General features: G+C 45.7%; 1 protein-coding gene across 3 annotated transcripts in view; it reads left to right on the top strand.

The window, feature by feature from the left end:
- Ift122 (intraflagellar transport 122) overlaps nucleotides 1–27866 on the top strand; it is an 87359-nt gene that overhangs the window by 48713 nt on the left and 10780 nt on the right. For all 3 annotated transcript variants that reach the window (XM_045133736.1, XM_004651583.2, XM_045133735.1), the window contains 7 exons: nucleotides 3567–3707; nucleotides 10942–10995; nucleotides 13497–13658; nucleotides 21580–21746; nucleotides 23863–24034; nucleotides 25319–25421; nucleotides 27319–27459. In XM_045133736.1, the coding sequence (XP_044989671.1) occupies nucleotides 3567–3707; nucleotides 10942–10995; nucleotides 13497–13658; nucleotides 21580–21746; nucleotides 23863–24034; nucleotides 25319–25421; nucleotides 27319–27459 (940 nt within the window). The remainder of the gene's footprint in view (nucleotides 1–3566; nucleotides 3708–10941; nucleotides 10996–13496; nucleotides 13659–21579; nucleotides 21747–23862; nucleotides 24035–25318; nucleotides 25422–27318; nucleotides 27460–27866) is intronic.

Genomic DNA, 27866 nt, shown 5'->3' with positions numbered 1-27866 from the left:
CCCAGCTACTCTAGGATTTTCAGACATTAAGGTGATTGTAGGATCATGTGTTTGTAAAAGATAATAATATATTCCTTACACCTTTGACCAGTTGACCCCCAAAGGTAGCAGTTTACAAAACTATAATCCAGTTGTTCATGTATTCTACCACAGATTTGGAGTTGCATCCCAGACTTCCTAGAGTTCCCTTCTACAGTTAGATGCTGCCCCTAAGCTACACCACCTTGCTAGAGCCCTTTTCTGACCATGCCTCTCCCTGTTTTACACCAGTATCTTTCTTTGTAATGGCTGTAGTTCCTGTCACATGGATATTACAGTTTGTTGTACCAGCACCAGCTGTTGGACATTTAATACTGTTCACTAGCTTTTTGCTCTTGTGAATAGTGGGCATCTTTCTAGCTAAGTTTCTGCATCTGTCCCAACTTAGCTCCTTGAAATAAGTTCCAAAATATGAAATGCTTGGCCAGAAGGCTCTGAAATTTAAAAACAATACTCAGACATTTTACAGATTGCCTTTTTGGTAGGCTCTGTTATGTTAGTTCACATACCCTGCACATATCTGGCCTTCTGGTGGACACACATCTTCCTGTGAGTTGAGGAGGCCCTTGTCACTTGTTGCAGGAGTTACTGAGGCAGTGTCCACTACCAGTGTCTGACACAGGGCTGGCATTCAAGCAATGGCAGTGAATTCTGATGTGAGAAAACAGAAAAAGAGAAAGCAGTAGAGATGAGTGGGCAGGACATGGTGGCAGAAAAGACAAGTGCATCCCCTGGACTCTTAACCTTGCCATTGTTATCTGCTCCTGTTTTGTATCCAAACTCAAGTACCACACCTACCAGGAGCTCACTCTTCCTCATCTGTACCAAGCAGGTTTTACCCAACCTTAAAAATGCAAGCCGGGCATGGTGGCGCACACCTTTAATCCCAGCACTTGGGAGGCAGAGATAGGATCGCTGTGAGTTTGAGGCCACCCTGAGACTCTGTAGTGAGTTCCAGGTCAGCCTGAGCTAGAGTAAAACCCTACCTTGAAAAACCAAAATAAATAAATAAAATTTGCTGCTACCTAGCTTTGGCCAGGCAAGAGGAACTGGAGAGGCCTCTGGGGTCCTTTCAACCAAGACCTCAAGAGGTGGTGGCCAAAGTGTCCATTGGCTATAGCCAGCCTTCTTGCTGATGCAGCAGGCCAAAACTGCCAAGCATTAGGAAAGGCAATCTCAAGACAAAGGCTGTATCTGTCCCCTCTGCTTCCAGCCATTCTGTGGTTTGGGCCTCCAGAGTGGGGAGAAAGCCCCAGTCTTTCTCTTGGGAGTTTTAGTTTCCTTTCGAAATTTACATCATCTTGTGCAAGAGCTGGTATGTCTGAGCTGCCAAGTAGGGCAGCAGGCCTCATTTGGGCTCCTTGTGCTATGATGACATCATACTTGGAATGCAGCAGTCAGATAAGGGGTTGCTTAGAAGGAATTCATTGGTTCTGTTAGTGTGTTTTTCAAACCCTCATTCAGATTGTGCCTCACAAGCAGGTCCCTGTGTTTCCAGTCTATTGGTCTGTCATATGCTGAGTTTTAATGTTTCAATGTCCCGTCTCCATACCTGGCTGGCCCTCCTTTGGGGAGCGGTCAGTATGGTGGCATGAAGACCTGCAGTTTGGGGAAGGAGTACTGGCTTTAAGGCTTGGCTCTACCACCCAAACCAGCTGCATCGTGAAATCCTTCCCTCGTTCTGGAGCCTCATCTCTTTTCTGTAAAACGAGATGTTGCCCAGGTTGGGATTAATTATACCCATTTTTTTCCTTTGCCTCCCCCAATTCTTACTAGTGTTCCTTCCTATTAAAGATAGTCATAAAATAGTGAAAGCCCAAAACACAAATATACTAGACCAGAGTGTATGAAGAAGCTAGCATGTAAAACTCATTGTTAGAGGTGTGGTGGGGGCCAGTTTGGAAAACTTTCCAGGAAGTGATGAAACCTGAGCGCAGGGAGGTCTGCAAAGGGAGGCAACTTCCACGAGGAAAGGGTGGAATGCAAATAGTGTGCGGAAAAGACTGCTCATTATGACCAGGTACTTTGTCATTTTCAAAATACCTTTCTTATTTGTCCACAGTAGTCTAAGCTAGGTAGAGCATCTAAACAAAAGGTCACGTATTTACCCAGAAGGCACCCAGCCAGGCTCCAGGTTCTGGTTCAGCTTTTCATAGTACCCAGCAGCCTCCCTAAAGGAAGGGAGGTGGGTGACAGCAGTAAGAAAGACAAACCTTCGGGAGTAGACACATTATGCTATCAGAGGGCAGACAGGCCTGAAAAGAAAAATGTTTCCTTCAATTCTAAAGCTAAAAAATGGGACCGGAAATTTAAAAGATAAAGGTCCCAAATGGAGAAAACAGCACTCCACATTTGGGAATCATTAGCACAGGGGTACTGGCTGATTGATCTCTGCTGCCCAGGAATCCAGAAGAGACGTAGGTCCCTGCAGCAGGCTCACATGAGCTCAGGGCCTTTCATTGTTAAAGATGTCCAGGCCCAGCTCAGATCTGCTCTTGTGTGTGCACATGTGCACCCATGTTGCGTGCACACACACACACATTCATGCACATGTATGAGACAAAAAGGACATAGGACCTGGAGTCAAGCTACTTCCTGTTCTCTGTCCTCAAACAAGACCACTGTCTTCCCTCAGTCCCTGTTTTCTGGGCTGTTACTGGGGTAATGACATCTTATACAGAGCTGTTAGGACAGATGCAAAGTATTTTATAACCCTTACCAAAGAAGTCATTAGGGACCAGGCATGGTGGTGCACGCCTTTAATCCCAGTACTCTGGAGGCAGAGGTAGGAGGGTCGCCAATAGTTTGAGGCCACCCTGAGACTCCAGAGTGAATTCCCTGTCAGCCTGAGCTAGAGTGAGACTCTACCTTGAAAAAACAAAAACAGAAAAAAAGTCATTAGGGAATATTCAAAGGTATTCACAGCCAGGAATCCTTGTCTTAAGGGGAAGTTGGTCTCCAGCAGCAGAGACCTAGGGAATTTGCCACCAGAGCTTTGCTGGATAGTCTGGAACAAATCACTTATCTTTCTCAGACTCACTCTCAATCTCTTTGAGAAGAGGCTATCCTAGATCTCTTGCTTCCAGTCAGCCATGTCATTCGCTCATCCTATACAAGATGACAGAATGCAGGGCCTGCTATTGTGTGAGAGGACAATATAATCCCTGCTGCCACCACAGAGTGTGCAGAACCTCACCCCACAGACAGACCTAGAATTACAGCTGACCCAAGATTTGTTGAGGGGGGAGAAGGGCAGAGTCTCCAGAGAAGGTAAGATTCTTACAGTGAGGCAAGACTGAGGATGAGGAAGGGTGAAGGTGGGAAGTGGGTTCCAGGAGCACTGTGGCTCAGTGGAGAGGGGTGGCAGAACGGAAGGTGCATTGGTGGGCTGGGAAGGGTGCTGATTGATTACTGAAGCATGGCAGACATTTTGAGTGAAATCATTGCACGCATCAGGAAGCAGGCTTGGCTGGAAGCTGATTCTTTCTACCACTCTGAACTGAAGCTTCTCTTTTGATTTCCCACAGTCTGCCCCCATGTACCAGTACCTGGACAGGAAAATGTTCAAAGAAGCCTATCAGATTGCTTGCTTGGGTGTGACAGACACTGATTGGCGTGAGCTGGCCATGGAAGCTCTAGAAGGATTAGAGTTTGAAACTGCAAAGAAGGTAGGTGTCTAGCCAGTGAGAATTACAATATGGTTCTTGGAGGAGCCCTTAAAGAGATAGAAAGAATCCAGGTGCCAGGCATGGTGGCGCACGCCTTTAATCCCAGCACTCGGGAGGCAGAGGTAAGAGGACCACCATGAGTTCGAGGCCACCCTGAGGCTACATAGTGAATTCCAGGTCAGCCTGATCTAGAGTGAGACCCTACCTCGAAAAACCAAAAAAAAAAAAAGAAGAAGAAGTGACACCGAGGGGGGGCAGAAGCCAACTGTAGCAGGCTCTAGAGTCAGACTGCCCTGAGTTCTAGTCTCTGCTCAGCCACTCCATCACTGGGACAAACAGCCTTCTCAAGATTGCTTCTCTGGAGGATTCTGGGAGGCTAGGTCCTGTCCTTACCAAGTTATGAAGATCTAAACAGATAATGCCAGTAGGGCCAGACACCAGACATGCATCTGTTGGATTCTGGTTGTCAGTAGCTATTATTTATGTAAAGCAGCTAGATAAAAACCTGGCACATGACAGGCACTCAGTAAACAGTAGTTCTTATGCTAGGTATGAACATCAGCCATTTATTAAACCACTGTGGGTTTTAGCACTCAGCTGAGGGTGGTGGAGGAGATGGCCTAGCTGTCTGATTCGGACAGCAGTGTGCTCACATCTCCCACACCCTCATGGCTATTCTGTCACACCTTTACAGCATGATTCGTAGGCTTGATTCATTGTGTAATTTCCTAGTTTCATCAGTTAAAGCTACAGAAGGGGCTAGAAAATATTCAATCCCTTTCTGGACATTAAAAAAAGCCCAGGTGGGCTGGTTGTACACATCTTTAATCCCAGTACTTGGGAGGCAGAGTGGGGATCGCTGTTGAGTTCCAGGCCAGGCTGGGACTACAGAGGAAGCTCTTAAGTGAGTGAGCAAGACCTGCCTCAAAAGAAAAAAACAAACTAACTAAAAAAAGCCCAGGTATATTTCCAGGTTTGGTTTCCATATGGGTGTTGAGGTTGCCCCTCTCCCCTCCTGCTTTTCCATCCACTCTGTCTCTCTCACACTCAAGTAAGAGAGTCTCCTTTTGCCCAGACTAGTAGGCTGGTATGGAGGTATGCCACACCTCCTCCTGTTAAACAGTTAGGTCAGGACTTCTGGGCAGGACTTGAAGAGAAAGTAACAGAACCAGAATACAACTCAGAGCCAGCTGTACCCTGGAATCCAGAGCCACTTCCTTCAGCCTGGCTTCTAAAATGGGGTAAAGATGCAATGTACCCCACATGTATTTCTCAGAGTAGCAAGGCTTGCTTAGGCTTAGTAAAGAGGAGTTTAGAAGCACATGTGCTAGCCATATTACAAGAAGGGGTTAGGGCACAGCTTAGTGATAGAGCACTTAGCTAACATGTGTAAGTCCCTGGTTTCATTCACACACAAAAAGGAAAGTGGGGTTGGAGAGATGGCTTGGCAGTTAAGGTGCTTGCCTATGAAGCCTAAGGACTCATGTTCAACTCTCTAGATCCCACGTAAGCCAGACACAACAAAGGTGAGGCAAGCACAAGATCACACATGCCCACTAGGTGGCAAAAGCATCTGGAGTTTGATTGCAGTGGCTGAGGCCGTGGCATGCCAATTCTTTCTCTCTCTCTCTCTAAAAAAAATTTAAAAAGGAAAATGCTTATAACTTGATAATTATCTACATTATATTTTTAGGTGGGCTAAGTATCAGGAAAGTACTACAGGAAGGCTTTAGGAACTCAGGAGAAGAAAGACAGCTCTCAGAAGGTACTTCCTTCTCCTGCCCCACCCAGAAATGCCAGCATTAGTGAAGAATAAACAAAGAATACCTGGGGATATGTTCTGTTTTGTTTGGTTTGGGGGGATTGTTTGTTTTGGTTTGGTTTTGTGAGACAGGGTCTGACTCTAGCTCAGGCTGACCTGGGTTCAACTCACTCTGTAGTCTCAGGCTGTCCTTGAACTCCTGGTGATCCTCCCACCTCTGCTTTCTGAGTGCTGGGATTAAAGGTGTGCGCCACCCTGTGTGTTCTGTTTGTTTTAGCTGGAAATGAAATTACGTGTCTTTCCTATAGGTTGTTAATTCCACATACCTAGAACCAAATTCCCAGCTTATATTAGTATTACCCCACGCAACCTAGCAAAGTACCTTGGCTGATTGCTGAGCAAGTGCTTCAGTAGAGGGAACTGAAACTGGCTATGACCCTCTGGTTCATTTTGTACCCTGCTCTGTATCCCAAAAGCACTCTCGCCGGGCGTGGTGGTGCACGCTTTTAATCCCAGCACTTGGGAGGCAGAGGTAGGAGGATCGCCGTGAGTTCAAGGCCACCCTGAGACTACAGAGTTAATTCCAGGTCAGCCTGGACCAGAGTGAGACCCTACCTCACAAAACCAAAAAAAAAAACCAAAAGCACTCTCTAAGAAGTGAAATAATTTTGTAAAGTACATGATTCTTTATTAGAACAGTGTTTCTTTAAATTTATTTTATTTGAGAGAGAGAGAAAAAAAGGGGGTGGGGGGGGAAATGGGCACACCAGGGCCTTAGGCTGCTGCAGACTAACTCCAGATGCATGTGCTACCTTGTCCATCTGGTTTACGTGGGTCCTGGAGAATTGAACCTGGGTTCTTTGGCTTTGCAGGCAAGTGCCTTTAACCACTAAGCCATCTCTCCTGCCCTCTTTAGTTATTTTATTTTATTTTATTTTACTTATTTATTTATTTATTTTAGTTTTTCAAGGTAAAGTCTCACTATAGCTTAGGCTGACCTGGAATTCACTATGTAGTCTTAGGGTGGCCTCGAACTCATGGCAATCCTCCTACCTCTGCCTCCTGAGTGCTGGGATTAAATAAAGGTGTGCGCCACCACGTCCTGCTTTTCTCTTCAGTTATTTTATTTTTTTCTTTAGTTATTTTCATTGACACATAGAAACAGTATAAATTTTCTTGTGGACAACATGACATTTAGAAAATCCTCAAGATTTTGACCAGAGGCTATAATTTGGTAATTTCTCAGTCTCATTCTTCCCACACCCTCCAAGTTTGCTGGAGGGTTCTGGTCTAGACGGATGTTTCCACTAGATGGCACCAGAGAGTTGCTCCGTGCAGGTTGAGATGCAGCTGCTTTCCTGCTCCCACTTCCCCATGTGGTGGTTATTGACAGTCTTGTGACTGGCCATTTCAGCCAGTGCCCTGACTCTGCAGATAACAGTGCTAAAGAAAGTCAGAGAGATCCCACAGGGATTTCTTGAGTTCAAGAATCCATCACCCAGACCCTGAAAGACCTTTAGAGCGGGTGTCACTAGATTGTCTATTTGCAAAGGAGTTGGCTGGAGGCCAGAAGCAGAGAGGAAGTAGGTTCAGGCCCCCAAGATGGAAGCCTCAGAACTGAACCAAGATCTAAGAGTCCTCCCACTGCCTGTATTAGGGTCTGACTCCGTTCTTGCTTCAGGAAACAGATTTGGAAGGAGACTTATGAAGTTTCAGTGTAGTCCCTCAGACTCCTTACTCACATGATAGCCTTTTACCAATTCTTCACCAAGGACACTTACTTGCTGGGCGCTTGGCATACACCTGTACCCCAGATTCTTCGGAGGTTCAGGTGGGAGAATCCCTTGAGCCCAGGAGTTTCTGGACAGCCTAAGCAGTATAGTAAGACCCTATTTCATAAAAAGAAAAAGAAAAAAGGAAGAAAGAAGGAAAGAAACCACACATTTCTGGATCCTCCTAAGCAATGGTTTGCCTAATCCTTCTGCCACTGCCCAGCTTCTGCAGAGTGTATCTTCAGAAGGGTACCTGCTTCGTGCTTGTGTAGCTCTTGCCTCAGGGAGATTTGGCATTCTATTTAATGTGTCTATATCCCCTTTTCCACAGTGAGCCTCAGAACAAGGGAGGGGAACAGAAGCCAAGTCAAATTAATCTGTAGGTCCCCAGCCCTGTGACATGATGCTGGCCCTGCAGGGTGAAATGATGAAGTCACACTGTGGTTGTCTGTGAGGCAGCCAGAGCTGGATGACTTGTTCTTTTCCCCCATTGTTTTTAGGAGAAAGGGTGCCATACAGCTCAGCTAAGGCTTCAAGTGACCAGGGTTGTTTTGCATTTTAAATTGGAAAGGCTCCTGGAGCTGCTGCTTCCTGTAGGCACATTAGCCCATTTCAAATGGACAATGCAAAAAGCATATCTGAGTGGCCTGAAGGAGTGTCCCGCTGAGCTCCTTGAAGAACCTGGAAGCTACAAAAGAGGCTTCAGTGACACCTTTTAGCAGTACATGTACTAAGGTCTAGCTCTACTGAGAATCTAAGCAGGGACTCCATGTTCAAGGTGTGTGTGAGAATTTGTCTTTTAGAGACAGGATGATTTGTTCTTCCCTTAGTTTTCCCCTCTTCCTCTTTGCTGCCTATGGGCTCTGTGTGACCTGTGTACTTCATCAGATGAGCAGAGAAGTCTCCTGCTTCCCATCCAATTCACCAGGACATTTGTGTGGACTCTTGCCCACTCTGCCAAGGCCACTGCCTCAGGGTCAGCCCAACCCATCCTTCCTAATAGGCAGCATCTTGCACAGGGCTCCATCACATACTGAAAGGTCATAGTTCTGTTTTACTTAATCCCAAAACAATTGATGCACTCAGGACTCTTTTACCATTCTTTGTATAGACAAATCCTTGGGATAAGCTGTGCCATGACTCACTGGGTGGCATACCTGAGCACACAATGCTGCATGAATTAGTCTTGCCTTCCCTCCTTGCTGGCTCTCTTTTTAGAGTTTAATGTACATCTCCCTCCCCCATCCATTCACCCACAGTGGAAGGCAAGAAGGCAGATAATTCTTCCATTCTTAAAAAAAAAAAAACAGCTGTGGTGGTGCACATCTTTAATCCCAGCACTTGGGATGCAGAGGTAGGAGGACCACCATGAGTTCGAGGCCACCCTGAGACAACATAGTGAATTCCAGATCAGCCAGGGCTAGAGTGAGACTCTACCTCGATAAAACAACAAAAAACAAATTATTTATTTATGAGAGAGGGAGCATGAAGATGGGTGTGTCAGCCCTCTTGCTGCTGCAGATGAACTCTAGATTTATGTGCCACTTTGTGCATCTGGCTTTATGTGGGTCCTGAGGAATTGAACCCAGGCCAGTACGCTTTGCAAGCAAGCACCTTTTTATTTATTTATTTTTCTCAATTTTTATTAACATTTTCCATGATTATAAAAAATATCCCATGATAATACCCCCCTACTTTCCCCTTTGAAATTCTATTCTCCATCATATCCCCTCCCCATCTCAATCAGTCTCTCTTTTATTTTGATGTCATGATCTTTTCCTCCTCTTATGATGGTCTTGTGTAGGCAGTGTCAGGCACTGTGAGGTCATGGATATCCAGGTCATTTTGGGTCTGGAGGAGCCCGTTGTAAGAAGTCCTACCCTTCCTTTGGCTCTTACATTCTTTCTGCCACCTTTTCCGCATTAGACCCTGAGCCTTGGAAGGTGTGATCGAGATGTTACTCAGTACTCCAGTCACTTCTTTCCAGCACCTGATACCTTCTGAGTCATCCCAAGGTCACTACCATCTGAAAAGAGAAGATTCTCTACCCAAAGTGAGATTAGCATTAATATAAGGGTATAAATATTAAGAGAAGTGCTTACTGGGCAGTTTGATAAGCATAGTATATACACTTATCCAGACATCAGCAGATATTACACCCCTAAGGCTCATGACTACCCCTGTTTTAAGTTTTCAGTATCAGGGGTGTATTCCCCCCCATGGAGCGGGCCTCCAGTCCAGTTAGAGGGCAGGTGGCTTCCACCATGACAGACGTGCCACTATTGCACCCTTTGGCTCATTTGGGCTGGCTGGCCAATTATAAGGCTTGCAGTGTCCACTGTTGAGTATCTTCACTGGTGGTATCTCTTTCTCCCATTGAACTACATGTAGAATGGCTTCTTCCAGCTTTCTGTCAGCTGGTCTACATGGAGGAGGTTATCAGCTCAGTTCCAGCAGGATTTTTCAGTGGCCTTGCAGCCCAAGTATGTGGAGTCTTCAGCAATAAGGTCTTACCATCGATTCCTGGTGGGAAACCAAGGACCTCGGCAATGGTACATAATGTTTTGGGGCATCAGGGTCCTACCTGGCCAACAATTCACTGATGGTATCCCATCTCTGGCACTGAAAATTTTCTAACAACAATATATGGCTCCTGAGTGTTCCATTGTCCGAAACCGGAGGATTCCATATGATTTATTTACATCCTCTTAGATTTTGATTAGCCCTTGCTTCACCTTTCCTTTACTCAATCTCTTCCCCTGACCTTACTTTGGGCCTTTTCACCCTATTCTATTCTTTTACTTATATATATACAATACCAACCTATTAGGTACCCTCCTCCCTTCCTTTCTCTTCCCTTTATATGTCCTTTTTAACTTACTGGTCTCTCCTACTGAGTTTTTTCCTTCTCATACAGAAGCCCAATCATCTGTAGCTAGGATCCACATATGAAGGAGAACATGCAGCGCTTGGCTTTCTGGGCCTGGGTTACCTCACTTAGTATAATCCTTTCCAGATCCATCCATTTTCCTGCAACTTTCATAACTTCATTTTTTTTTTTTTTATTGCTGAGTAGAACTCCATTGTATAAATGTGCCACATCTTCATTATCCACTCATCAGTTGAGGGACATCTAGGCTGGTTCCATTTCCCAGCTATTAAGAATTGAGTGTCAATAAACATGGTTGAACATGTACTTCTAAGGAAATGGGATGAGTCCTTAGGATATATGCCTAGGAGTGCTATAGCTGAGTCATATGGTAGATCAATTTTTAGCTGTCTTAGGAACCTCCACACTGACTTCCACAATGGCTAGACCAGATTGCATTCCCACCAACAGTGTAGAAGGGTTCCTCTTTTTCCTCATCCCTGCCAGCATTTATGATCATTTGTTTTCATGATGGTAGCCAAGCAAGCACCTTTTTAAATATGTTGTTTATTTATTTGAGAGAGAGGCAGATAGAGAGAGAAAAAAAATGGGCGCTCCAGGTCCTCTAGGCACTGCAAATGAACTCCAGGCACATGTGCTACCTTGTGCATCTGGCTTACATGGGTCCTAGAGAATTGAACCTGGGTCCTGAGGCTTTTCAGGCAAGTGCTTTAACCACTAAGCCATTTTTCTTCCCCCTGCAAGCAAGCACCTTTAACTGCTGAGCCATCTCCCCAGACTCATGATTCCATTCTTATTCCTTCCTCATAGGCCTTCACCAGAGTCCAGGATCTACGATACCTGGAGCTGATCAGCAACATTGAGGTAACAGATGAAACCATCTTCCTTCTCAGAAAGTAGCAGGAGGCAGTCCTGTGTATATGGGTACATTGGCCATGGTATCTGTTCTGGGAGGCAGGATGGCCACACAGGAGATAGCCTATGAATCTGTCACTTGGTAGCTGGGTGATCTCTCTGAGCATTAGTTTCTTGTCTGTGGAATGGTATCAGTTCTCCCCCAGGACAGCCCTGAGACAAAAACAGGCTCTCAGAGCCTGGTTTGTATCCCCAGCCTGGTGGCTAGCTAGTTGCCATCTTCCCTGACTTAGTAATCTGCCAGTGGTGGAGGCATTTCCCAAATATATCTGAGCCACATTGAGATCCACCATGTCTGCCCAACCCAGAAGGCCTGAGATAGACTGAGGAAGCTGGTTTTGAGTGCACCATTTGTGGGTGATGGTAGACACTATTTTTAATTTCTCTGTATCGCAGTGCTGTCTGACTATCTGTAAAAAGGCTTACATTTTTTTTCTCTCCTGAACAGATTTATTGTGAATCTAAGGGAATGTGAGACATATTTGAGTTCCCAGATGGAATCAGTGAGAAAATCAGCAAGTGTCTTGTCCCTCTAATGTAGTTCAGCAGAATTAACACCTGTGGTGGGCCCAGCCTTGTGCCAGGCCCAGTGGGCAGACCTGAGACTTCAGGGGAGGCCCTCAGGGATCAAAGCCTGTGAAGAATGACAGCATTGTGACTGTTTGTTGAGTTCACTCCATGCCAAAGTCATGACCAATGTGTCACTGTTCCTAACTTATTGAGGCAGGTACTGTTGTTAGCTCAGTATGATGGGAGAAGAAACAAAAGTTCAGAGAGGCTGTGTCATATCCCCAAGGGCCATGGTCAAGCCTGTTACCATAAGCTCTTCTATCTTTACCCTGTGGTACCTTCACATCTACCCTAATAGGCCACACATCCGTGTCTTCAGTGGTTTGCCCACTTATGGACCAGTTGGGAGCCGTCTCTTTGCCTGTTCTCAGGGCTGACTCTTAGCACAGCTGGCCTGGGGCCTCAGGGTCTTAATCCAAAGCTACAGAATATCACTTTTCTCTGGACAGAAGTAGCTGGCCTCTGTGATAGCCAACTCCTGCTGTCACTTGTCATGTCTTAGTTCAGAATGTCTGCCTCTGCTAGTGTGCTGTGAGCTGAGAAGTCAATCATGTTTGTAGATTTTTCTCTTGAGAAAAGCATAGTGCCTTGGAATATGCTCTGAGGCCTTAGCTTCCTGCCTGAAGGTGGTCAGCATTACTGAGAGAGCTTTGGTTCCTCACTGGGTCCTGTTGGGTAGCTAAGCTGGCAGCATACTATTAGAAGAATCTGACTGTGTTGACACCTGATCAATATGGGGCTCTTCTGTGGCCTGAAAATGAATATGGCCTACATCCCATACCTACTGAAACTTCCTCCTTATCTCACTGCAAGATTTTAATTCATCCTAAGTATTAGAAGTTAACCTGTTTGGGTGATTAGCCTAAAGTATGTGATGGCTTTTTTTTTTTTTTTTTTTTGTCATTAGGAGACATGTTGTCTCCAGCTGTTAAAACTTTCACCGGCTTGTCAAGGCATTTGATTCCATGTCTCATCTCCCTTTAGCGTGGTATGCTTGCTAAAAAAAACAAGCTGGGGTGAGGGACTGGGTGCTACTGAGTGTTTACAAATACTTGAGCTATAGCCTAATGCGTGTTCTCCAACACAGGAAGAGGGACTGTGCAGCCACTTTTCTTCATTATCAGTACTGCTGAGTGCACATGACTTCACATGTACCCACCCCTAGATGCACACATGTGTGCGCACACACATGCATGCACTCATGCACACAAACGTGTATGTTTAGATGTGCTGACAGAGATCACCTTTTGCTTCAGAAGGCAGAATTAGGGGATATAAAGAGCAAGCTGTGTCTGACCTTGACCTATATCTCATCTTGAATCTTAGCTTCCTTCAGTGTAATACTTTTCCTGGGAGCAGTCGAGGCCATGTGGTATTAAGTCCTAGCACCTAGTGGATGTTAGTACTTGTTACTTCTTCTCTTTGGAGATAGGGGCATAATTACACCTGTGATCCTGATCCTACTTTACAGGTCATCTTGGGTGGAAGCCCTAAACTTTCTTTTTGTCATCATACTGGGGCATAGCTCAGCCACCCAGGCTGAGGCTTTGGGAGCTCAGGGACTATCCAAGAGTTGGCCATACACACTGTCAGACTGTCCTGTGGTTGCTTTGGAGATACACAACAGAAAACAACGCCTAGGAATTTCCACTAGACAAATAAAGGTTCACCTCTTCTTCTGACTCTCAGTGGTCTGGGAAAAGTTGGCCTTTGTTGTCCAGCAGAAATGTAGGTGAGAGACAGAGAAGCACATGAGCCAAGCATGGGTTCCATCAGGAAGGCCCAGCAACTCAGCCCAAAATAGCAGCAGTGGGCTTTTGTGCAGGCTGCTTCCTGCTTATGGCTACGAAGGCCATTTCCTATGCTTCTAATTTTTCTAGGAGAGGAAGAAGCGAGGAGAGACCAACAATGACCTGTTTCTGGCAGATGTGTTTTCCTACCAGGGGAAGTTCCATGAGGCCGCCAAACTATATAGGAGGAGCGGGCATGAAAACCTCGCGCTTGACATGTACACTGACCTCTGCATGTTCGACTATGCCAAGGTAATCTACCATATCTGCCAGGAGCCTCCAGGGTTTTGACATGCCATGTCCATGTCATGTGTTCCAAGAGGTGGTACAAACAAAAAATAGGGATGGTTCAGAAAGGGGATGGACAAAGGAACCTTTAGGGTTACTCATTGACACTGACTGAAAGTGACCCTGAGAGCTGACATCAAAGGGACAGAACATGACAGTTCAGTCAGCAAGAGCTGTGTGGACTGTGAGTATACCAGCATGATGCTGTCACCAGGTGCTGAGGGCTTCAGGGCTGTCTCCACAGTGTCCCCTCAGACTTGGGTCAGGAGCCACCGAGAATCAGTGCCCTCATGTACAAGCTGGTCCTACCAGCCAGACAGGGTGCAGTATTCCCTGCAGTCAACCTTCACTAAGAGCCTACTCTGAGAAGCATGACATCCCACCCTCATGTTAGTGCACTGTGCCACATAGAAACTGGCAGGTGCAGTGGCTCCCATATGATGGATTATATTAGAGACTCCCCTTTTGCAATTGAGGGGCACTATTCAAGGTTAGTCCTTAGGTGGTCTAGACCTTTGAAGGTACATGTGGAAGAAGTACTTTCTGGACCAAGTTCCTAAGGGCTTATAGGAGAATGAGGCCCTATAAGAATCCTAGAACTGGGCTGGAGGGATGCCTTAGTGGTTAAGGCATTTGCCTGTAAAGCCAAAGGACCCTGGTTCAATTCCCCAGGAATTGAACCCCATTAGCCAGATACACAAGGGGGCTCATGTGTCTGGAGTTTGTTTATAGTGGATGGAGGCCCTGGCATGCCCGTTCTCTCTCTCTCTCTTTCTCCCTTTTTCTGTCAAATAAATAAATAAAAATAAAATATTTTTAAAAAAAGAATCCCAGAACAATTCCTGCTAGTATAACAATACAACTAATACACCATGACTGGTAAGTTGATATGTAGTGTGTCCAAAGTGATTTTTCATTTGGCTAATAGAATATCTATCAGATAATACTGACAAAAATAAATTAAGCAGAGAATTTGACATATAGCTTTAAGATTCAGTCCTGAAAAAAAGTAAATCCCTGGACTTGTTAGTGAACATGTTCAAATTACACATTCATTTGGTAAAGGTAAATAATCAGATAGTAAAACTGAATGACTTGAAATATAAATATTTTACAGTCAAAAAAAAAAAAAAAAAAAGAAAGAAAGAAAGAAAAGAATCCCAGAACTGGGCTGCGGGGATAGCTTAGCAGATAAGGTACTTGCCTGCAAAGCCAGAGGACCCAGGTTTGATGTCCCCCAGGACCCATGTAAGCCAGATACACAAGGTGGCACATGCTTCTGGAGTTTGTTTGCAGCAGCTGAATGCCCTGGCACGCCCATTCTTTCTCACACACACACAAATAAAATAAAAATAAAATGAAAAATTTAAAAAAGTACTACCCTACAGCATTTATTCTTTTTTATTTTTTAGGTTGGAAAAATATTAAAATACTATTGATTTTAATATAGGTCTGCTTGGTTTAGTGAGTATTAGTTGGCTGGGCTGCCATCATAAAAATACTACATGTTGAGTGTTGACATAAACTGTTTTTTTTTTTTTTAATAATTAACAGTGTCCATGATTGTAAACAATATCCCATGGTAATTCCCTCCCTCTCCCCACTTTCCCCTTTGAAACTTCACTCTCCAACATATTCCCTCCCCCTCTCAATCAGTCTCTCTTTTATTTTGATGTCATCATCTTTTCCTCCTATTATGATGGTCTTGTGTAGGTAGTATCAGGCACTGTGAATTCACAGATATCCAGGCCATTTTGTGTCTAGAGAAGCATGTTGTAAGGAATCCTACCCTTCCTTTGGCTCTTACATTCTTTCTGCCACCTTACCCACAATGGACCATAAGCCTTGGAAGGTGTGATAGAGATATTGTAGTGCTGAGCACTCCTCTGTCACTTTTCAGCACTGTGATGCCTTCTGAGTCATCCCAAGGTCACTGCCATCTGAAAAGAGAAGGTCCTCTAACAAAAAGTGAGAGTAGCATTAATATATGGGTATGAACATTAAGGGAAGTGCTTACTAGGCAATTTGGTGAGCATAGTATATATATTTAGCCAGACACCAGCAGACATTACACCCCTAGGGCTAATGACTACCCCTGTTGTAGGTTTTCAATATCAGGGATGTATTCCCTCCCATGGAGCAGGCCTCCCGTCAAATTAGAGGGCAGTTGGTTTCCCCCATAACAGACATGCCACTACTGCACCTGTTGGCTCATTGGCCTGGTTGGCTAAATATAAGGCTTGCAGTGTCCACTGGGGAGTATCTTCACTGGTGATTTCTCTCTCTGCCATTGAGCTGCATGCAGTGTGGCCTTTTCCAGCTTTCTGTCAGCTGGTCTACATGGAGGTTTTCAGCTTAGTTCCAGCAGGATTTCTCAGTGACCTTGCAGCCCACATATATGGAGTCTTCAGCAATAGGGTCTTTCCATCGATTCCTGGTGGGAAAGGGCCTCAGCAATGGCCTGTAATGTTTTGGGGGCATCAGAGATATCCCTGGCAAACAACTCCCTGGAAGGTATCTCATCCGTGGCACTGAAAATTTTCTAGTAACAATTTATGGCTCCTGAGTGTTCTGTTGTCCAAAAAAAGAGTAGGTTTCCATATGATTTATTTATATCCTCTTAGATTTTGATTAGCCCTCCCTCCATCTTCCCTTTACTCAATCTCTTTCTCTGACCTCACTTAGGCCTTTTCACTCCCATTAATCTGTTCTTCTACTTACATATATATAATACCATCCTATTAAGTCCCCCCCCCCCCCGCATCCTTTCTATTCCCTTTATATCTCCTTTCTAGCTTACTGGGCTCTGCTACTGAGTTTTCTTCCTATTCACATAGAAGTCCAATCATTTATAGCTAGGATCTACATATGAGAGAGAAGATATAACGTTTGGTTTTCTGGGTCTGGGTTCCCTCACTTAGTATAATCCTTTCCAGATCCATCCATTTTCCTACAAATTTCATAACTAACTCTACACCATTAATTAAAAAAAAAAAAAGAAAAAAGAATCACAGAACAGTCCAGATGTCAGCACCTCAGCCTACAGCAAGGCTAGGAGAGCCTAGGTGTGTAAAGCCATGAGGTGGTTCCTTCCGTGGAGGGGTCTTTGTTTACCTGCCATTCCTGAGGTGTCAGAAGAGGTTCCCAGAGTCTTGTGAAGTGAGTCATCACCCACAGCCAATTCATGTCTGTTAATAAGAATCATCTAAGCTGGGCGTGGTGGCACACGCCTTTTATCCCAGCACTCAGGAGGCAGAAGTAGGAGGATCGCCGTGAGTTCTAGGCCACCCTGAAACTTCATAGTGAATTCCAGGTCAGCCTGGGCTAGAGTGAGACCCTACCTCGAAATGCCCCCCCCAAAAAAAGAAAAAAAAGAATCATCTAGCTCACAAGTTCAAAATGGAAAGTCTTCCCCATTTTTTTCAGCTTGTCTTTACCTATAGATGTAGATAGCTGGCAGGGTTCTCTCTCTCTCCTTCTCTCTCTCTCTCTCTCTCTCTCTCTCTCTCGTGTGTGTGTGTGTGTGTGTGTGTGTGTGTGTGTGCATGTGCAGGTATGTGTGCCCTATGCGCACGTGTGCAGAGACCAGAGGAAGATGTCAGGTGTTCTCTATTACTCTTCTACCTTATTTCCCTGAGACAGAGTCTGCTGAACCTGGAGCTCCCTGTTTTCTTTTGTTGTTGTTGTTGTTAGGCAGGCTGACCAGAAAGTCTTGACAATTGTCTTATCTCTGCCCCACTCAGCAGTGAGGTTACAGGCATGCCCCTCATGTGGGTGCTGAGGATTGAAGTCTAGACCTCATGCTTTTGCAGCAAATACTCTTACCCACTGAACCATCTCCTCAGTCAGTTTTAGTTTTTGTGAGGTAGGGTTTTACCATAACCCACGGTGATCTGGAACTCACTCTGTAGTCCTGGTTGGCCTTGAACTCCCAGTGATCCTTCTACCTCAGCATTCTGCATGCTGGGTGTTGCAGTCAGGTTCGCATTGCTGGTAGAAATCACCCAACCAAGAGCAGCTTGTGGGAAGAGGTTTAGTTTGGCTTACAGGCTCAAGGGGAAGCTCCAGGATGGCAGGGGAAAATGATGTCATGAAGAGGGTAAACATCACTTCCTGGCCAACATAAGGTTAGCAACAGGAGAGTGTGCCAGACACTGGCAAGAGGAAACTGACTATACCACCCATAAGCCCACTCCCAACAATACACTCCCTCCAGGAGGTGTTAATTCCCAAATCTCCATCAGCTGGGAACCTGGCATTCATAACACCTAAGTTTATGGAGGACACCTGAATCAAACCACCACCACTGGGATTATAGAAGTGAGCCATCATACACATGACTGGGTTCTTTTATCTTCCACTGTTTGTTAGCTTGCTTGGCTCCCTGTGATGGGTCCAAGAGTTACTGTCTGTCCACATCAGGACAAGAACCTGGCCACCACCCTGCTGTTTCCCTCCCTCATAGCTTAGATCCAAGACTTTAGGCTCTTTCTGCCCTTTTTGTCTTCACCTTACTTACCACCATGCTTCCACCATCCATACATGTAGAATTTCCTGAAGCACTTGTAGCAAGCACACCAAAATACTATTTTGGAAATAGTATTTTAACTGTCGACAAAGCCTTAAACTTAAGGGGTAAATCCTTAAGTAGAATTTAGGCATCTGAAACAGCTAGACTGTTCTTTGGAGCTGATGCTCTTCCTGGGACTGCTAGCCATTCCTTAATTGGAACGTGGCAACTGTGGTGCAGCTGAAAATGCCTTGCTTGGCATCCAGAGCACAGTGTGAGTGTAGGTTCCTCCCGGAAGCCATGGCATGAAAGCTGCTCACACAGCCGAGCCTCCATTTCCTCCTCAGAGTGTAGTGAAGCAATAGCTCATTGTTGTTCTGAGAATTACAGAGAATAATGTATGAAGCCCTAACAAATGCCAAGCTGTAGAAAGATTTAAAATGTGACTAAAATACAGTAAAATACAAACTCATATCCTGGGGATGTGGCTCAGTGGTAGAGCAAGTGCCTCCTGTGCCTGAGACCCTGGGTTTAATTCCCACACCACACACACACACACACACACACACACACACACAAGATTAGGAAAATGAGAGCTAGGTGTGGTGTCTCATGTCTTTTATCCTAGCATTAGGGAGGCTGAGGTAGGAGTATTACTGTGAGTTTGAGGCCTCCCTGAGATTACATAGTGAATTCCAGGTCAGCCTGGGCTAGAAGGAAACCCAACCTTGAAAAAAGATTAGGAAAATGAAAGGGTTAGGCATAACCCCAGGGTAGGTGCTCTTTGACCTTCCTAGCCAGCATCTCGTGACCCACCTTGGGGCCCCTCCTAATGCTTTGCCTGTGTTTACTGCACCCATAATCTCCCAACCAACAATGCAGCCCATTTGTACACACTATCTGTTCTGGCTCTCCATGAAAGTAAATACTCTTAGGGTTTGTTTTCAGTTTTTCTTTTTGATCACAATTCCAACTAGGTTGGTTCTATTTCAAGCCCTCCCCTTCCCATAGTCTGCATTTTGGAAAATGTGTACATACACATTATGTTGGGGGGCTTATTAACATGGCATGTTTTTGTTTACTTGAAAATTGCTTCCCAAGATTCAGTCTGGTTTTTGGAAAATTTTTAAATTACATTCCCACGTACAAATAAATTGTATGCTTCCCGGATAAGTGACATGTTTATATGGTGATAAAGGGAATTATAATGCTCTTAACTCTTATGTATTATATCCTTATCAAAGTCACCAAGCATGAGAACCCTGTTTAGTCTCATTCATCACTCAGCACAGCCTCTTTCTGTCTACTTCAGGACAAAGTCTTTGCCATAGTCCCCTGATAACGTGTAAATTGGCTTCATGGAATCAAAAAGCCTTTGAAAACCCACTTTGTTGGACCTTGAAGGAACCATTTAGACTCAACTTGAATTAAGTCACAGCCCTTGGGTTGGACTGTTAGATCATGTGTCTGGAGGACATACTTGCCCCCTGGCTGGGGTGGGAGGCTTCTACCATAAACTAGAAAGCATATGCCCAGGTGGTCTCCATCACAAGACCCCCTACATTTGTGGTCCCCTCTTAGCAGCTGACCTTTTTCCTTCAGTTGTCTCATAACCACTGAGCTCTCCATTGCTGAATTATCTTTGAAGGACACAGCTATGCATCTATGCCTGCTTTCATTGCTGCTGACCTCATGTAAACAGCAGGTAGGCAGTCTGTAGCTTCATGTGACAGGAAGAACTGATGCCATGGCTGCCAAGAGTGAAGATACCTGTGATGGCCCAAGCCAGGGCTAGTCAGTGGGTGTTCCCTCAGACCTTCCTGTGTGCACCCCAGAGGGAACCAGCTTAAAGATCCTTCCCTCCCTAAAACATTTGGTTGTCTTCACCAACCTAATATATGGTTTTAGGGGCTATATAATTACCCTGAAAGCAAATGGAAAAAGAAATGAGCTAATTGTTGAAGAGAGGTTGTTTTTTTTTTTTTTTTTTTTTGTCTTTTAGCATATGTTGACTGTACTTTACTGATAAATGAGTGTTCATTGTGGAGAAAGGAGTGCTTTTTTTTTAAAGATTTTTATTTTATTTTATTTATTTGCAAGCAGAAAGAGAGAGAGAGAGAGAGAGAGAGAGAGAGAGAGAGAGAGAGTGAGCGAGCTACAGAGAGGAGACAGAGAGAAAATGGGCATGCCAGGGCCTCTAGCCACTGCAAGCAAACTCCAGATACATGCGCCCCCTTGTGTTTCTGGTTTACATGGGTACTGGGGAATCAAACTTGGGTCCTTTGGCTTTACAGGCAAGCACCTTAACTGCTAAGACATCTCTCCAGCCTCTTTTGCTCTTTTTTTTTTTAATTTTATAGGAGTGCTTTTTTGTACTTTGTGAGGTTGACAGCACACTCAGCAGGGTACATTCTCCTAAGATAAAACACTTCTCACAAGCAGTGCAGATATGGGATACATGCCTCCTAATTTCCCCTTTTGAAAAGCCTCACCTTGAAAAATGTCATCACTAAGGCTGTCTCAATGATGGTATCTCTATTCTGAAGAAGGGCTGGGGAGATGGTTCAGCAATTAAAGGCACTTGCTTCTATCCTGAAGAAAGGCAACATTCTGAAGCTGTTTCTCATATATTCTAGGGCCAACCCAGGAAACTGGGCATGGCCCTGACAACTCCTGCTGGATGTTGGAGTAGAAGGAATTTGGGCCCTACAACCCAACCTCTGAGCCACTAGAAGGACCACAGACCTCTCTTCCTTCGCATCAGATCCTCTATGGGCTCCTGCTGTCTCATCACAGATCAAGTTCCCACTCCTGTAGACCTGACCTCAAGATAAGACCTAATGCCATTAAAATGAGCAGTAATAGCCCAAAGAGGGTTTTGCTTGTTGTCTGACACTAGCAGATCCTGGACAAAGCCAACAGAATGATTCCAAATTCAGGCAGTAGAGCATGATGGTGGTCAAGGGAGGACACAGAAGGCCTAACCTAGAGCTCTGTGCTTCATTTTGTGTGTTTTAAGTGTAGAGGATCATGTGCTCAGCCCCATTTTGAGGCATTTGAAGTCTTCCATATTATGTGAATCAAACTATGTGTGGTTGAGGGGTGGGCACAGTCATCTACTCTGCAGAGTCTGGAAGGTATATTAGCATGAAGAAAGGAAGCATTGAGGGTCATAGTCCTTGGCACATCCCTGACACCTCAGGAACACCTGTTGGCCCGTGCACCCCCTTCCTGGACACCTGGGACTGCCCCACACTCAGCTGCACAGGGTTGGGCTCCTGTGCATCCTGCTTGCCTGTGCAGCCAAGCAGAGTGACGTAATGCTGGCACAGGAAGTCCTAATCTGGAATGTCTTTGTTTGTTGTGCTTCCTCAGGATTTCCTTGGATCTGGAGACCCCAAAGAAACAAAGATGCTAATCACCAAGCAGGCTGACTGGGCCAGAAACATCAACGAGCCCAAGGCTGCTGTGGAGATGTATGTTTCAGCAGGGGAGCACGCCAAGGCCATTGAGATCAGCGGCAGCCATGGCTGGGTTGACATGTACGTTCCAGCCCTGCCCTGGAGCACGTGGCAGCATGTTGTGTCATGTCATTTCTAGGTTTTGACTGACAAGGAGAAGACAGCATTTCTGTGTAAATATCTGAACCAAAAATGAAAGCAGCTAGGTTCTCTAGGAGACACAGAGATTGAACAAGGCAGCACTACCTTTGAAGAGCCAGAGACCAAGGGGACACAGATGTCAGAGTTGCCATTGGTTGTATACCCCAAGCACTGCATTGACTTTGCAGTCCTCTAGTTCTCCATACCTTCAGATTGGTCTATACATCTATCTTGCAAGTGAGGAAATCAAGGCTCAAGAGACCTGTGTCGTCAAAGGCCAAGCAGTTGGGAAGTCATGAGGCTAGGCTTCAGACTCTAGTTTGTGGTTTCAGTGTCCCTAACAAAACAGTGATAGGATCCAAGGAGAATAAGAAAAGCTCTCAGTTTATCAGGGAAGGAGAATCTTCCTAGGAGGTACTCAGGATGGTATCTTCCCTTAAGTAGTCTTTCCATGAAGGGGCCTTGATGGATTTCCAGAGGAAGAGATGGTAGGAAGGGGAAGGAGTGTAGGCAGGAAGAACAGTAGGCCAGCAGTGCTGTAGTGACTGAGGGACTGTGGTAAGAAGAGGAATTAGAACAGAGGAGTGTCAGGTAGGTAAGGGAGTGATGGGTAGGGAGATATGGTGGGTTGGTTCAGTCTTGGAACTTGGCATCCAGTCCTCCAGGTGTCTTCCACTCAGGGGTAATGGACATCGTGCTTATGCATGTGTTTGTACACATGCATGCCACCCAGCTGACAGAAGAGGTCTAAGAGGGAGAGGACCTGAAGTGGAGGAGTCTGAGTTCTAAAGACCCTTATTTGCTCAAGCAGCAGCACTGTGTTCCATAGGGGGTAACCAGTGCTCCAGCCAGGCCCCAGGGGCAGCCATGGTCTGCTTGGTCTCTACCAAATGGCTGGTGTGTAGCCCCCTCACTTACTTTCCACCCTTCCCTTGTCCAAGAGACAGACATGTGTCATGAAGATCAGATAGTGCCTCCCAAATTCTTTCAACAAAGTTTGGGTGGTGCAGATGGGAGTCAGGTAGGCTCAGGGCCCAGCCTCACCTCTAGCTTTTCATGTCATTTTCATTTGCTGGTGCTATGTATCAGGTTCCCCTGGGGACACTTCACTAGTTCAAGAAAGAGACATTGAGTGTATTCTGTCCCTTTTCCAGGTCTGGCTGCAATAAATAAGTGCCTCTCCTCTAGGGACTTTGGGTTTGATAGGTGGGGGGCTCTAAGTGGCTGACTGTGCCACCTTCCTCTAAAAAAGTGTCCTTTTTCTGCTGAGCAGTGTTATTTTTAGATGTCATTATTATTCTAAGTGCAGATTGACAGGCTCCCTGAGCCTGCCTTTCTCAGATGCAGATCTGTTACAGCCTCTTCTTCATTCTCACATAGTAGGCTGGGAAAGCCCTTACCTTGAAAAAGCTGGTTTTACTTCAAACCCTGGGCTGACCAGACCTAAATAACATAGTCCATTCAGTCCTAATTCCTCATGAGCAGTGGAAGGGCTGGTCACCACTGGGAAGCGATGGTGAACAACTGGCCCCTCCCTGTAGTCAGCATCTTGGCTAGGACTTGCAGCCTTTCTCCCAGGCCCAGGATGGTCCCCACAAATGCCTCTTCCGCCAGAGTTCTGGTCTCTGCAGTATTCTCACATCTCAGCCTCCATTTTCCTGTGAGGATTCCTGGCACAGTGGTGAATGAGCACTTTGCCACTTCCTACTATGGAGTATCATCCCCACCTAGACTCAGTTCTTCTTATCTGCAAAGTGGGAGTACTAGTCCCAAACTCTCGGGATAGGAAATCTTCCGTGAGACCACATGTGAGAAGCTCATGGCACCATCTTAGTACCTTCATGGTTCTTGTTCACGTAAGAGGTACATGAGGTATACACAGTGTCTTTAGTGGTGGCCACTCCTGAGCCCTGGCAATATTTGTGGAGTGTGTGTTCATTTTCTTCATAAGCACCTGTGTAAAGCCCCTCCCAGGAGCCATGGCACTTGAGGCACAACTGACCGAACAGGCACAGTGCCTGCTCCTGAGAAAACCAGAATCTTCTCATCTCTACAGGTTGATTGACATCGCCCGTAAGCTAGACAAGGCTGAGCGAGAGCCCCTGCTAATGTGTGCTCACTACTTCAAGAAGCTGGGCAGCCCTGACTATGCTGCTGAGACATACCTGAAGATCAGTGATCTGAGGTCCTTGGTGAAGCTGCACGTGGAGATGCATCGCTGGGATGAGGTGAAAGAGCTGCCCTGAGCCCTGAGCCACACAGGTGGTGGGTACTGAGCAGCTGGGTATTGGGATGGAGAAAATCTTCCCTCACAATGGAAGGGTTATTGGTCTGGAAATTAGGAAATTTCACCCCAAAGTATGTAAACCAGAGTGTTAAGGACTTTTCCAACATTGTTTTACATTTGTTCATTCATTTATTCATTCAGAAAATTGTTACTGGCTGCCAGCTCTGGGCCAACCTCATGGTAGGCTATGAGTGTCAGAATGACAACACCTGCTCTTGCTGTTGGTCTGAGCCACCTCTGACCAACACAGGCTCAGACTTACCTCAGAAGTGGAGACACACTGGTATGACATTTAATACCTACTGCGTGACATTTTGTAGAAAATGCCAACTATACTTTCTAGACACAGGCTGCCAGAGGGAAGTACAGGGAAGTCATTACTTCCCTCTTTCCAGCCTTGACTACTAATGTGAGGGGCAGAATCAGCCAGGCAAACAAGAGACAGCCATTGTGAGGCTGAGGCTGGCATAGCAGCCAAGACAGCCCCTCTGTGCCTGTGCCCTGGAGAAAACACCTCATGAGGATCAGCATACCCACCTACCATCAATCTGTGTTGCTTAGCCAGACCCAGGCTCTTTCTAGCTGAGTTGCCTGGCTTCTGCCTGCCCTCTGAGTGGCTCCATTTGGTGAGGCAACTAAGTCACTGATGAGTCCAGGGCACTGATGAGACAGGGGCAATAAAGGCTTCTCAAGATAAATTTATCAGACCTCTCAGGAAGTATTAGGTAGGTATCTTAGAGCCTTCTCTGGGGCCTCAACTCCTGCTCTGGCCTGGTAGGTGATCTGGGTTTTGGATCAAGCAGTGACCAATTCCCATAAGCACAATGTCCACAATCATCTTTGATGGCTAGTAAGCAGTGTTGATGATAATGTCAATCCTGTCTCCTTAGGTGTTGCCTGCAATTATAAGAAATCTGTTTGCATTGCTTCAGGAGCCCACGCACACCCTCAAAATAAAATGTTTCCGATTTTGTGCAGCTTCTGTGGTCCAGAAACAGACTGTGTTGTTATTGAATCCAGTCACTTGCATATTGCTGTTAATTGCCTTTTGTTTTCAAAGAGCTGGTTTGTTTTTGTGTTGCTGGGGGTGGTTAGGGGGAGGCACTCTCCCCCTCTGAGTTGTCAGCCTGGGAAAATATGACATCCCTAACAGATTCAAAAAAGTGCCACATTTTTAGGGGCTGTGGGGGCTGCTTTATTAAAAATCTTCTACCTCTCTCTCTAGGCCTTTGCTTTGGGTGAGAAGCACCCTGAGTTCAAGGATGACATCTATGTACCCTACGCACAGTGGTTAGCAGAGAACGACCGCTTTGAGGAAGCCCAAAAAGGTAAGTCACACAGACTACCCTGTGCAAAAGGGTTGGAGAGGGTTGCTGCAGGATGGCTACCTGGTCTCTCTGTGCAGGTCCCAAATGAGGTGACTTGTCTTGGCATGTGATATGTTTGCTGGTGAAAAACTAAAGATGTGGGTATTAGAACAGCCCCCTGGGTCCATCACTCACCTGCTGCAGCATCTCATACAGGTCTTAGCTTTTCCCAGAGCCTCTGGTTATTGAGCAAAGTACCATGTACTCCAGTGTGTCTTCCCCTTTAATCCTCATGGTGCCCTGTAGTGTAGGTACTATCGTTATTAACATTTTGCAGATGAGAAAACTGAGGTCGAACGAGGTAAAGAAGTTATTTAACTCTAGTCCCATAGCTGGGAAGTGGCAGGAAGTCATTGGAGCCAGGGGACAGTGAAGACAAAACAGGAGAACTGTCCTGAGTGTCTGGCATAATCACACCTTCATTTTCCTTTGCTGAGACTAGAAATAGGCTGTTTCTGGCTCAGGTGAGTGGAGCGGTCTCTGCTTCTCTGTGCTTCCATTGGTAAAATGGGCTATGCATGATGTGTGTGACATCTGAACTAGGAGCCAGAGAAAGTATGGCGCTTTAACCGATAACGTTCATCATTTCAAAATATGACTGCCTTCTTTGTAGCAGGTGCTGGCTGGGCACTTAACCTGGATAACCTTGAATCTTGCCAACAGCCCTGCAGAGACACAGAGGCTAAATGTGCTGCTCAAATGTGCAAACCTAGGAGTGGCATAGCCAGAATTGGACTAGGATCTGTTGGACTTGGAGCCTGATTCTTATGCCTATTTGGAAAGTCTCCTAATTGAAGTTGGGTGTTTCATCCCATAGCATCTCACTTACTCTTCTATATGGTAGTATTTGCCACCTCTAGACCCATTGCAGAATAAATATCTCTCTATAGGAGCTTTTAGTTAAAGGCCTCCACTGAAGGACAGCATGTTCTCTACCCCTCGGCAGTTCCAGAGCACCCAGTAGCTGAAGTAGCTGCATGTTTGGGCAAAACACATCAACCTATCCATCTGTCTGTGTCACCCTTCCAAGAATCCATCGCCATAGTAACTTGGTATTCAGACAAGAGACGAGAGATGAGAATGGAACAAAGGCCAAACCTTTTTCTTCTCTGCAAGCAGAGGATGTGGATCATCTGGGTGCCCACTTACAAGCACATGTAACAGCTACAGGCACCTCTCTGGCAACCCCCAATATCCCCAGAAGTTGGTCATCTATTAGGAGCTCAGGAAATTCCTATTAAGTAGAAGTCTGCATGATTGAGAAATTCTTTGCTTGGTTTCAAAAACGTCGGGTTTTGAGAGCAGAGCTATTCTTTCAAGGTTAACATCAGAAAGCCTTTGTTGAAGACAGACTGCGGACCTGGGCTGGGCTCCATTCTCTGACACACTGGTAGAGATCTGACAAAGTATGTTTCATTGCCTGTTAAAAGGGACTGTTTTTCTCCCTCTTTAGAAGTCTGCTGAGGTAATTAGCAATGATGCTTCTTTGTAAATCACCAAGTTCCATGGAGTAGCAGGTTCTGTTAGTGCCACCTGAGAGTCACAAAGCCTCATGCTGGAATGGAGTGGGGACAAGTTCCCCTCAGGTAGTGCCAGGCTTTGGCTCCTTAGGTTTTTCCTTCTGCCATGCCTCACAAAAGTAGGTTGCTATTTCCCAGCCAAAAAGAGTATATTTCCCTGTGCTTATTTTGGGATGTAGCCTTGGTTATTTATAGCCTGCGGCCTGAGAGGCATATCCCAGCAAGGAGGCATTGTGCATGTTCCAATAAATGGCCCACTTCCCAAGCCCCCTGTAAGACCCATGTAGTCCCCTACCTCTTGCCTGACGCCCCATGGCATGTGCTTTCTTGGCTCCCAGCATTTCACAAGGCCGGGCGGCAGGGAGAGGCAGTCCGGGTGCTGGAGCAGCTCACTCACAACGCCGTGGTGGAGAGCAGGTTCAGGGATGCCGCCTATTACTACTGGATGCTGTCCATGCAGTGCCTCGACATAGCTCAAGGTGAGCAGCCAGCAGCCTCTTTCCCAGCCCTGTGTAAGCAGATAACATCAGAAGAGCAGGGCCATTTCATTAAAGCCCTGGGCTTGTTTATTGGGTGTGTTGTTCCTGAGCCTGCCACAATCTGAAGTGTCATCTCTCTCAAGTTTGCCAATAAATAGAAAGATGGTTTGAGGTTGTACTGGCTTTTGGGTGGGAGGTCCCTCTTTGGCATGCTAATTCAGGGTATTGCTTTCTCCCACTACCTGGCCGCCTGGAGCTAAGCTTGGGTGACTTCTGACTTAAAAAAAATTAAATGAAAAGATGAAGAGATCACTTTACAATAACCCACTCCAGACTTTCCTTCATCCCAGGCAGGCAAACTGTTTCAGTGTTGCTTTTGCTCACATGACTTCCCATGATACCCTGAG

This window comes from Jaculus jaculus, chromosome 14 (genome assembly GCF_020740685.1).
Source record: "Jaculus jaculus isolate mJacJac1 chromosome 14, mJacJac1.mat.Y.cur, whole genome shotgun sequence".
Classification (NCBI taxonomy): Eukaryota; Metazoa; Chordata; class Mammalia; order Rodentia; family Dipodidae; genus Jaculus; species Jaculus jaculus.
Note: the sequence above shows the minus strand (reverse complement) of the source record. Positions and strands in the feature narration are given on the sequence as shown.